Genomic DNA, 13343 nt, shown 5'->3' with positions numbered 1-13343 from the left:
CGCGCTTCGCACATGGACGGGATGTGACTTAACAGAGGCAGCGTCCCTTTTCGAAGACGGGCAACTAAGACCGTTCCTTAGTTTGGTGGAGGAATACGGGCTTCCCCCAGGGCAGTTTATGCTCCACCGCCAACTCCTAGACAGCTACCGACCACATCAGGACCTAAGTAACGGGGAACCGCTCCCACACCCAGTGCTCCACACGATCCTACACATGGGAGCAGGACGCCATTTAACTACATGGCTTTACAAAGCCATACGGGAATTAACTAATAAACCATTGGCGACCCTCCGGGCCACCTGGGAGGCAGAAATCGGGCGGGTGCTTCATGACGGGGAGTGGGTGAAGGCTTTGAGATACCCGAAGAAAGTCTCCAGAAACGCACGATTTAAAAACATCCAATATTATATCCTACACAGGGCCTATCTCACACCTGCACGCCTCCAACGATTCTACCCTGACACTCAGTTCCTATGCCCCAGATGTCAAGAACAAAACGCAGACTTTCGACATATGTTCTGGAGCTGCTCCGTCATTCAAATCTTCTGGCATCACATTCACACCGCTTTGGGCACCCTCACTGGGCTAACCTGCATGAACACTTGGGAGGCCAGCGCCATAGGCATCTTCCGCATCAGTAAGCAACACAAGGTGCAGACTCGCTTCCTCTCCTTAGCGGTGCTCTTGGCCAAACGCAGCATAGCCATGCATTGGCGTTCCCCCATCGGCCCTCCGGTGGCGGCGTGGGTGGGAGCTACACTCAAATGGGCGGCGGCGGAGGAGGAGACATTACGGGAGGAGGAGGTGAAAGGGACCCGCAAGCACCCTATATCAATGGAATGGGCTATGTTACTGTACCAATTTAGGCAGCTCTCCCCGGGGGCGGACCCGCCAGACGACGCATCTACACAACTAATCCGGAATACACAATCACAGGCTCTGCCCACCTGAACCCGTAGGCCCCCAGCCGTGCAAAACCTTGACAGACCCTAACTCCAGGCGCACTGTTACGATTTTGGGTCGCAACGACCAAGATAGGCACACATGGTATTAGAGGTACCTCACCATCACGACGCTGCATTCCCCCCCTAGTGCAATTGGATATATTCTTCCATATTCATCCCCTAGTTTACACCATTGTTGACCCCCAGTTCCTTTGCCATATATGGAACCCGAGATTGTAGGCTGTGAACGTCACGATGATTGTATACACTGTTTAGGCCTCTTGGTAACGAATCATCAAGCAATACAATTGTTGAGTAACCTTACAGGATGCATGATCGGATACGACCACTTGACGAATATGTATGATGTACAATATAAGAAATGTGAAAATGGCAATAAAAATAAGTTTAAAAAAAAAAAAAAAAAGAACGTAATTATTTTTAATATAAAAACAAGGTATCCAAGCACATGGAGTACTGTCCAGACCTTGGCTATCAGCAGCCGTGCCTCTTTGAAGGATGTCAACCTGCAGTAAAGTTTCTAAGATCCCATGTATGATGCAAGAGTAGGAAAAGGCATAAAAGTACGCCCCAGCAAAAATGTCACCATGGTAGTTATGATTCCAGGTTTTGCCACTTTTTGAGCTTTTCATAGCGTAAGCTCAAGATTTTTCAGAGAAAAGGGTTTTACTGCAAGGTGCTAGAATGTTTTGACATTGTGGGATGTATGGCATGTAACGGAGTTTCAAAAGTCCTATGGTATGCCGCACAGGTTACTCTGATAAATTATGTTAAAATTATTTATAAAGCGCATGTACACCAGTTGGTTTCTTGGCGCTGTCTATAGGAGTGATAAGAGTCCTGGACAGTTAATCAGATGTCCGGGTCAACAGCCATGTTTGCGGTTAATCATATGCCTGGGTAAACAGCCATGTTTTGAACTCTGAAGTATGTGATGCATTTTTGGGAGTGTGATCATTTTGAATAACATTCCACTGCAAAGGATTGTAATGGCAAGAGTATCCCATATCTGCACACGTCCCTCTGCATCTTTTCTGTATGAAGGGCCTTATTCAGGTCCCAACATGCCTGAGGATTTGTTGTGGTTTATATACTAAGTACTTTAAATGATATCCTTAGACTTGGAGTAATGATTGGCAATGGGTGGCCAGGCGTCCCCCTGCACTAGGACAGTAATAGATTTGTTAAAGCTGACGTGAGTCCCGAAGCCGTACCATACAGATCTAGGATTTCCATAAGTCTCTTCCCAGTCCATTCAGGATACTGAAGGAAGAGCATATCATCTGCAAAAAAACAAACACGGTCTTCAGTGTCTCCTTCCCACTAAAAACCTTGTGACAGCACCTCCCATCTAACACACTCTACCAGAGGCTCAAATGCCTGGGCAACCAATAATAGCAATAAAGGGTAACCCTCTCGATGGGAAAGGGTGAGGATGGCGTGCCATGCACTCACACTGGGCCCCAGTGAGGATTTATGTAGGACCCCCTCATAAGAGACACATCTAAAACTCAATTTCATGTTTCCTGCTTGAGAAAACTTCAGCTTAGAAAGTCAAATGACTTCTCAAAATCCAGTAAGATGGATGCAATAGTACAGAGAATTTGTAAGTGCAGGCCAAAGTCAATTGTACAAGTCCGAGGCAATCTTGTGTGTTCCAACTAGACATAAAATTGTTTTGATGTTGATGTACGGAGGAGGTTATGACTTTGGATAATCTGCTGGTTAGTGTTTTGGCCAAAATGTTGGCCTTGGTGGTAATAAGAGCGATTGAGCGATAGAGGAAGCACAGAACTAGAAACCTTCCTGCTTGTCATGTCTGCTGGTTGAAGTCTGGTCTGTGAAACATCGGTATACATGTCTAAACGGGGGAGTGTCAGCAGGGAAGAATTCAAGGGGGGACCGTTTTGTAGGTGGGGACTTACCCGGTTGCATCCCAGTCAATGCTAAATGAATTATTTCCTAAATGATTCCTAAGGAACTATGGTTTCTGTAGAATGTAACACAATGAGATAATATAATATGCAGGCAGTTACAGGAAGTGTTTCTAAAAAAAGAGTAGCTATTGCAATTTGTCCATCAAATATTACATTTTTTTCATACAAATACCAATGCCAACGACATTACTAATTGTATTTAATGTCAGAACACTAAAAAGCTGGCACAACACAATGAGAATACAAGCTGCAACCTTCACATAACACAAACACATCCAGGGCGGCACAGTAACCTGAAACTTTACCTTTATGTGCATGTTGTGGTTCTTTTGAAATATTAGTGTGGTAACCAAAGGAAGGAAGAAGTAACTTAAATTCTTACCTTTCGGCACCATTCTTGTATGGCATTCCCTGACAAAGGTCCTTGAATGCTGCCATCTCTACGCAGGTAGACTTCTCCTTGGTCAGTTTCAAAAAGCAGGGGCTCATTTAGTTCTTTGGGCCGGTGAACTGTTAACCTGATCACCTTCAGAAATAGCCCAGTGTCTTCAGCTTTGATCACAGGGATGAATGTCAAAGAGTAGGCGTCTGGAAAGAGAGGAGGTTTAAATCCTTTTAAAATGGAGTCCACGAGCAGCCGCAGGCGGTCCTCTTCCTTGTGGTTACAATGCACCCCTAGGACAGCACCACTGTCCTCAACTCCAACAAACAGGCTACCACCGTCACTGTTGAGGAAGCCGCAGGTGTACTTGCGTATGTGGTGCTTGAAGGTCATGATCAGGTACTCCCCTCCTCCACGCTTGAATTCCACGTTCCTTGTTTCGCTGCCCAAGAGGGCGCCATAGTAGAAGTGCTCCTTGCCCTTGATGTGTTGTTTGGCTATAGCACTTTCTGACTTTGTGCCAGCCACAATCCCTGACATCGGGTCTGTCCATTCCCCCACAGGGAAGTTGGTTCCACTCCCAGACAACCTTTGTGATTCTTCGCCCATTTTACTTTTTTTTACAGACTTACGTTTGGGTGATGATGTCTGTGCAGAACATAAGAAAAATATGAAAGACATAAGGTTTAACACCCAACCATGCAAGTTACAGTTTGATGAAAAGTAAAACAAAAAATCCTAGGAGAATAGTTACTTATATCAAGTATCATTCTTCAAAAGTATTGACTGGGGTAAGGAAGAGTAATGGTAATTTTTGGCCCCAATCAGACCATGAAATATAATACCTTGTTATTTGACTGCCTTCGATTCTGAGAACTTTAAAGCAATATAACATGAAACAGAAACAATACACACACTTTATTTAGAAGTTCTACTAAATAAGTTAAACATTTGTCGAGACAACAAAGACCAAATATGCCATCCATGTATTTGTAGGGGACTCCTTGCCTAGTCGGAACCCTGCAGTTTAGTTGCTGTTTTGCCAGTTGAGCCTGCCGTGAGGAGAGCGGCAGCAACCTCGGACTTCAACCCCCAGGAGGCCACGGGGGTCGCGCTGACTGACGTGCAGCACGCGCCTCAAGGCGCCTACATCACCGACAGGCGCCCACGCAACGCGGGACTCCTTGCCTAGATGGAACCCTGCAGTTTAGTTGCTCTTTTGCCGGTTGAGCCTGCCGCGAGGAGAGCGGCGGCAGCCTCGCACCGACTGACGCGCAGCACGCGCCTCAAGGCGACTACATCACCGACAGGTGCCCACGCAACGCGGGACGCGCGCGGGCGGCGCGCGGCCAAAGCCCGGGCCAAGGGCGGGCCCGTCTGAGCCCGGAAGAGGCTGGGCCGGGCCTACGCGACAACGTTCTGAGTAAGACAAGGTATCGTGCTTTTTAAATTTTATTTATTATCAACAATGGCTAAACGTCGGGGCTTAAGAGACAAGGCGAATGGAGGGGTGGGGGCCACTCTGGATTCATATCTGACTAGAGCAGCGAGCATACTCTCGGATGAAATTGAGCGTACCGAAAGGCGATTATCCATGGATGTTGGGAGCCTAACACCGGGAGTTGTTCTTGAAGTCTCTGATGCCCCTTCTTCACCCTCTCACGAAACATCACCAGGTATTCTAAGGGATCTTATTGAAGGAGAAGCAACCCCTCCTCTATCTGTTCCACTTATAGATTTGCCTCATGACGATAGCTTGATGGTGCTTCCTATGGATTCCTTTTCGGTTGATCCCATTTCCCTGCCAATATTACAGGACAATTGTACAAGAATAGGAGATATGGTGGTTTCTAATAAAGCAAAGCAGACAAGGCCTACTCTTGGTTATTAAAACAAATGCGAAAAAACAACCTGTTCCCTCCAAAAAGCTGACGGGTTCTAAGGGGTCCATTGATTCTTCTACCACCTTAATTCAGTCTAACAATCTTCTTTGGGAAACTATTGCTACAAAGATAGATAATCTAATGGCACCAGTTTTAATAAGGTTGTCGCTTATGGAAAATCGGATGACTGAACTGGGAACCCAGAATCGCCATAGGCTTATTATTGCTAAAGCCTATAATAATGATGGTCAACGAGATGGAGAGTCTGAGCCCCAAAACCCATCTGTGGTGACAAACATATCCCCACCATTGCCTGGAAACGAGGGGGACACAGACAATCATTCGTCAGAGATCATTGTTCCATCTCCTCCTGAATTAGGTTTGAATAACCATGCATCTAATTTTGACGTGACAAATATCTGCTCCAGGAATGTGTCGAAAGAGGCCCTCCATGTACCCCAGATTTGGCAGTTAGAATTCAAAATGTCAGAAGCAAGTCGGGGGAAACAAAATTAACCTCCACTAGACATAGAGCACAGTTTCATCCGATGCCATTTCATCCTGTTCCAGCTGCTGCACCATTGGCTATAGTTTTAGCAAAAGTTCCCCAGTTAAGAGCCAAACAAACAGAACATACAAGCCATTTATTGGATAAATGTTTACATTGGTTGACTAATAATATGAATATTACTAAAGAGGGGGGCTACCAGTTGGCTAATGAAATTATTATGGCTAGTGGGGTGGGGTGGGTGGGAACGCAGAAGAAGTTGTTTGAAGGTATCTGTGTTATTATCAATTTTTCTAACCCAAGAGTTCTCCCAAAAATATTGATTAACCTTTTCCCTCCTCAAATTAGGAGCTCCCCAATAATTCCACTTACTTTAGAGTTTTTTTATTGTAGACCTCCTCCATCAAAGTGTCCCCTACGTGGATATAAGGGCCCTTCGTTTACATCTTTGGAGGGTAGAAGAGAAGCTGTGTGTAAAGGAGGGGAAATCAGATTGAATAATAGATTTAATGCCTTGTCAGGTTTGGAGGATTGCGATTGACGCTTAGGTACATATCGTAATTTTGAGTAGAAGGTAAAAGCTGAGATACCAAATGATAGCAATCCACCTCGGGGGAGAAATATAATTGCTGACATAGTCAACTCTCAGATTGGGACAAACGACTCCTGTCTTCCCAAAATGCAAACTAGAATCCAGAAAGTAGTCCAGGATCTATTTAGCCCTGAGGTAATTCCAACCCATTTGGTAGCTGTATCGAACATAAAGATAGTACCAGGGTCAATAATTGAATCAAGACAGCAATGTTATCCCGGTAGGATTAATGGTCCTGATGATAAGATTTCTAACAATTCCAAAATATCAATGTTATCAGGGAATATAGCGGGACTTGGGTCCAAATTATCATCGCCCGACTGGTCTAATTTCATCAACAAATATGATATTTGTATCTTTCAAGAGACATGGTCCGTGGACCAGGTTTTTCGCACAGGCTATCTTAATTTTCAGGTTCCTGCAACAAAGAAAGATAAAGGTCGACCAATAGGGGGACTTGTTATCTGGGTCCGGCAGGCTCTAAGTTACAAAGTTCATTTACTATCAGTCATAAACAATGATATTCTTGCAGTGAGAATAAGTTTATCTACAGGTTGTAGTATCGATGTTTATAACATTTATGCAAGAGGTCAAGTGGGGGGGCGTAGTTCAGAAGTAATTACAGCCCTAGATCATATACTGGAAGCTCTTCCTTGTAACATATTGCCACTCATAGCAGGGGATTTTAACACAACTTTTGAACCGTTAGGGCAAGAAGATCTGGATCTTACTGACGAGGAAGATATTAGATGGGGTATCCCCAAACTTGAGCTAATATCTATAAAAAAATGGACGGAGGTGGCCATACAAATGAAGAGGCTGTGCATGGGGAAAGGATTAAGGGCTGCCAATGGTTGTACACCTTCCGATAGGCAAGGTGCTAATACATATGACAATGGCTACAGGTCTAACCGTATTGACTACTTGCTAATTAATTTAAAATTATGGCACTGTCTAAAGGATATGGGGATAGTGGGACGTTTATAAAGTGATCATAATCCCCTCTGTTCAATATTTAATTTCCAGGCGGGGGGTTAGGTAATTGCAAACAAAGGCGTAATAACATCCGATTTAATTTTGATCAACGATATGCGTCATCTTAAATGGAGTAAAATCATTAAACATCCCGATACCCTGGTTGCCATAATTAAAGAAGTCAATAATGTACTGGCAGATATGGGTGCTAGTATCAATCAACCGGATTTTCATTCGATTATGATCGAAGCCCATGTTAAGCTCTTCTCCATGTTAAAAACGTATTTCTACAAACCAGGATTAGGTAAGAGCGTAAAGAATAGGAAACCCTGTGGGTGGTATAATGGGGCCTGCCGAAAAGCCCGGGCTAAGTTGGGTGAAGTATTAAGTGTAAGGGACCTTGACAAAGGAAGAGAGGCACGGGATTGCTATAGGAAAACACAGACTGAGGCTAAAAGGCAATGGGATCAATGTAGATGGCAGGAGCTGAGTCAAGCGTGTGAGGCCAAAAATCCGAAATTATTTTGGGACATCTTCAAATTGGATAGGGGTGGATGTCCAGATCCTCCACAGAATAACGTAGCCCAGAATCGATGGGTTGATTATTTCAAACACAGTACGCTAGTAGTCATGACGAAATGTCAAACAGCATATTTTCTCACGTATTTTATTCTGGTGTGGTCTTTACCCCAGAGGAAGTTGATATAGCATTGGATGCTGTTACAGAGGGTAGAGCACCAGGAATGGATTGTATCCCAGCAGATTTTTTTTTAAAGAAAAGAAAATTTGGTGCCAGTATATCGTCATCCTGTCTAATGCCATAGCACATGGAGCAGCGGTCCCTCCCTCGAGGAAAGGGGCTGAGATAATACCTGTATACAAGAAAGGAGATAAGGCTGTTGCAGGTAACTATAGACCCATCAGCCTTATTGACTCAATGCAGAAGGTCATGGGCCGATTAGTATTGAGTAAGGTGCAGGCTTGGGTGGAGGAGCATAATATCCTGTCCCCTTTGCAGGCAGGGTTTCTTCCCTCCACGAGTATGATAGACCAAATATTCCGTTTTATAACCATATATTGGCGAACAGTGGTCTTAGGTAAAGGGGCATTATATGCTGTATTCGTTGATTTAAAGTCAGCTTTTGACTTAGTCCCGCGTTGTAAATTATGGAAAGTTCTTCGGGAGATGGGGATGGCCCCAGAGCTGTTGACATTGATTGTCCGCTTACATGAGGATAACTTTGTCCGGGTCCGGTGGGGGTCACAGGGTGATGTGACAGAAACCTTTCCCGTTGAAAGAGGAGTACGCCAGGGATGCGTTCTGGCCCCTACTCTATTCTTGCTCTTCATCAATGGAGTTGCAGATTATCTTTCCCAGACCCCCACTGACGCACCGGTGTTGGCAGGTATTCGTATCCCTATCCTCATGTTTGCGGATGATACGCTAATCATCTCTAAAACACTGAGTGGTCTCCAAAGGGCCCTCCAGCGGTTTGAGGAATTTTGCCTCACTCGTGGATTGGAAATTAACGCTGCTAAGTCTAAATTTATGTCCTTTAAAGAGCATAAATCTTTTAAAGGAAGAGTGTATATGAATGAACTTCCCTTAGAACAGGTCAATGCCTTTTCTTACTTAGGTGTTACCCTTCAGAAGAACATATGTTGGAAAAGGCAACTTGACCTGGCAGTCCTAAAACATCATAATCAGCAAGCTGGGATTCTTTTAACTAAATTCAAATCCTCCCTTACCAAACCTATCAGCCCCGTATTAGAAATCTATGGCATGAAGGTATTGAGCTGGGCCCTGTATGGAGCTGAGTTATGGGGGTTTGAAAATCTAAAGCACCTAACTATAGCAGAGAATGCATTTCTTCGCAAAATAAATGGTGTCCCGCAAAGTACCCCTATGAGGCCCCTTTATTGGACTTGGGAAGGAAAGCAGTAGCAGATATGGCCAAGCTTCGTCCCTTATTATTTTGGCGTAGAATATGGTGCACTGAGGAATTAATACATTATGCTCAGGGCTTCACTGATGTTATCCAAGCAGATCTCTACCATAAAATTAAGTGGCTTAAGGAGATCTGTTCTCTGTTAGTCAGATTGGATATGACCGCATTATGGGATGATCCCTCCACGGTTGTTTTTCCTTCAAAGAAGATCTTGAAGGAAAGGTATTGGGAAATGGTTTTCACATCAGCTTGCTGCACAGGACTTTCTTCCTATCTCACTGGACGTTTTTTAGACTATAAGTCTTGGCCTGCACTAGAGAAGTATTGGGATCTTATTGAGAAACCGTATGATCGTAAACTCTATTTCCAATTTAGGGTAGGTACTTTGCCAACAAAGCTATTTAGCGCTAGGTGGGCTGGATCAACCAATGATAAATGCCCAATGTGTATGGACCAACAAGAATCTGTATCTCATCTACTGTTTTTTTGCCCGCTATATGTGGCTCCACGTTGTAAGTGGGTAAAGCCCATATGTAATGCTATGGGTATTAGAAGACATGTAGAGGCTTTACGAATATTAGGTACCGATTCCTCTCCGCCCATACCCATTGTGATGGCTACATTTTTTAATTGGGCATGGGCCATTCGTTCACAGATTCTGCGTTTAGGCAGATAGTGGCTAGTTCGGTGGATGACATTGTAGTAATATAATTGCCCACTTATGGTATTAGTCTTGTGTTTAGAGAACTTAACTATGCTGCTAAGAAATCAATCTATTATTTTTATTTCGTTATGGCAATGATAAATAATCTGTATGAAAACCATTGTTGTGCGTTAGTAACGAATGTCGGTTTTTTTATATTCAATTAATTATTATAATTTTAATTATACAACAGGACAGTTAACATGGGGATTTAATAACATTTTAATTATTTATATAAAAAGATCTAATATGGATGTTTCTAAAAATTAGTTGCATATAGAATTAGTGGTGATTCTTTTTAAATGTTTGTGCTTTTATGACTTAACTGTTGAATAAAGCTTTATGAAATGATATGTATTTGACCTTTTTCCAATATCATCATAATTTCTTAGAAAACTTTACCAACACTGTTTCCTTCTGATTTGCCTTGCCAAATTCAACCTAGCTCAGGTATGTTTCAGGATTCTGCTATTTTTCTGCAACATCATACATTATTTATGCACATTAAATTAATAGGATAGTTCATCAATAACATAGATGACCCCTTACTGTCACTACGTGAGAAATGGACTGGAGATGGCATCGAATTAGACGACGAGGGCTGGCAGACGGCGATTTCCTCCACCAAAACTGTTGCGGTCCCAGTGCGACTTCGCCTAGTGCAACTAAAGATCCTGCACAGGATTTATATAACGGGTCCCCAACTGGTGCACATGGGTGGGCTGACAGACGGATCTTGTAGACGTGGGTGCACTCAGATGGGCACATTCCTGCACATTATTTGGCATTGTGAAACAATCCAGGAATACTGGCCTAAAATTCACATAGTCATGAGCGAAACATTGGAGGTCGAAGTTAAGCCAGAAGCACCCTGGTACCTCCTCAACATCTGGGAACCGACCAACCTTAACACACACACCACACAATGGGTCACACTCGGCTGCATGATCGCCAAGAGGAACATAGCGCAGCTTTGGTGGGCCTCACATTCACCCACGATTACTGATTGGGAAAAAGACCTTGATTGGTGTATGCTAAGAGAAAAGACTGTGTCAGTGGCCCGGGGCTGCCCCCGGAAATGTTCTAAGATATGGGCTCCCTGGAATACCTACCGTGGTGACATCTGTACTCCTCCCCGTGACCTGGACAGCAATGAACCCCCCTCCCCGTGATTTCCAATGAACTGTCCTATTGTATTTATATGCATATTTGAATCCACTGTACCCTCTATACTGACCTTTGTGGCCCTGTACCTGATGTCGAGTCTGTTTAATAAAAAGATTTACAAAATATTTTTTTTATAGGATAGTACTGTACAGTTCAGTAGCATAAATCAGTTTAGCTATTGTTTGTGAAAGTTTCCTACCACAATTTAGCTCATTGAGGTATTTGTATGATTTTCTGTTTGACAGTAGAAACCCATGTGGCTGCTATGTAAACAGCAGACAATGAAGCTTAACCTGGTGCTGAGACTGTGGCCTGGACGTTGTTAAGAATCTTACAGGTGCATTTGTCAGGGTAAGATATTTAAAAGTATTCCCAGCACCAAAAACAGACTGTTCTCCTCCCCATTTGTGAAATATAGATCCACAATGTTATAGATCAGTGCACACCTTTGAGTAATACATTTATTAGATTTGAAAAAGGTAGGTGGTGCAGGTTGGCGAATCCTCCTGAGTATGAGGATTAAATACAATCTGAAAGCGCTGACCTCACAGACTGAGGAGCGTCTCAAACTTGCACTCAAATAAAAAGTAATGTCCACTTTTAAATAATTCCTGCTCAATTCACTTTATTGAATCCATGAAGTGTTCATTTAGTTGATATCAATCTTAGTACGAACTTGAATGATAATCCTCATTTGATATCATACAATTAATTTCACAAATTTTTATATGCCCAATGCATTTTGGGATGGGGCCCTTCATCAGGGGCTTCACTCTGCAATACAGAAGAAACTCAAGCTTAGTACCACAAAAGTCGGCAAACCTGCCACAATATCACATGGATGGGAAAAATGCCATGTATAACCATAAGTGGTGAATTAGTAACATCAGTGAGCATTGGTCATAATGAACAGTAGTCCCTGAACATGTGAAAAGTGAAATACTTAGTCAAAAAGGTATAAAACTGCCAGTGAGATGGATCAACAATTCTCTCCAAAGAAGAAGTGGATGGAACTCCACGTTCCCGATAGTTTAGGTTTCGAACGTGTTGTTGAGTAAGCGTGCGTCAATAAAGTATAATAAAAAAGTGCAATCAAGCCGTACAAGGAAATTCGTAAATGCATTATATCGTGGTAATACGTGATAGTAAAAGAGAAAATGCAAGTGAGAAACCCTGAAAGGAAAAGCCCAGAACGTGGAGAATTAAATAAAACTGTAATCCAAAACATGAACTGCATGACATGCAAACTTACAGAACGCCGTATTTTTGCGTATATTCTGTTCGGCGGTGTGTCAATATAAATGCGGCTAAACAGAAGTGACAATTAGTCGAACTCGCGTTTTAGAAGCACAACTCATTCTGAGCGCTTGTTGTAAAATGACAAAGACTTACCGGAGCCGAAATCGTGCCAGTATGAACAACCATTCTCGGTATGAGCGCAAGTGGAAGATGGAAGTCCTGTAAGGTTTACAAAGGTAGAAACCCAGAAGAGAAAAGGTGAAGCGGTGCATGCTGGTAGCAGTAAACTAACGTGACAAGAAAAATAGAGAACGGACACAAAAATGCCCAGAGAATGTGATCGGCCTATAGTCGATAAAACGTGAAAAGGAAAAATAAAAATTGCTAAGGTACACACAAGCTATCGGTCTGACTGTCTGGAGAGTGTTCATTATAAATAAACAAATATAATAATAGAAAACATGAAACCATATATTATGTAAATGTATTGCAAATGTCTGTGTACATTTTCTGAACATTAAATGACACTTTTTTTTTGGGACTAATGTCATGGGGGTCGTCCTGACCCATATTAAAATCAACAACAAGGTACATGAAAATGATAATTTAAAAAGAAATGATAATTGTAAAAATAACAGTAAATGGAGTGTCACTTTTTCCAACGCATCCCTTGTGTAGTTCAAAACAGGCAAAAATTTTTTAAAAAAAGCAACTAAGGTCCATCCGTTCATTTAACCCTTTCGGGTTTACAGAGTCCAAGAAGTTAATCCAGTGTGTTTCCCTTTGAAACACACTGGATTGCGTATTATTGCGTATTATCTCGACCTGGTCTAATCGGTACCTGTTCAAGAACCATAAAATCTCAATTGGCTAATGTTGTGATGCAATGAGTAAAAATGTGTGGCAACTGTGGATTTAACATTTTTCGTACGAATTTTGCTCTTATGTTCATTCAGACGTATTCTCATTTTTCTCTCTGTCTTTCCCACATAAGCTAGTCCGCATGGACACTTCAACATGTATATAACATTCTGGCTATTAC

General features: G+C 42.7%; 1 protein-coding gene across 1 annotated transcript in view; it reads right to left on the bottom strand.

Moving 5' to 3' along the window:
• Positions 1-13343, bottom strand: part of SLFNL1 (schlafen like 1) — a 51238-nt gene that overhangs the window by 21608 nt on the left and 16287 nt on the right. The window contains exon 3 of the mRNA XM_085646235.1: positions 3286-3933. Coding sequence (XP_085502361.1) covers positions 3286-3933 — 648 coding nt within the window. The remainder of the gene's footprint in view (positions 1-3285; positions 3934-13343) is intronic.

Source organism: Triturus cristatus, chromosome 3_1, assembly GCF_964204655.1.
Source record: "Triturus cristatus chromosome 3_1, aTriCri1.1, whole genome shotgun sequence".
Lineage (NCBI taxonomy): Eukaryota > Metazoa > Chordata > Amphibia > Caudata > Salamandridae > Triturus > Triturus cristatus.
The sequence above is the reverse complement of the archived record's forward strand: the minus strand, read 5'-3'. Positions and strand labels throughout refer to the sequence as shown.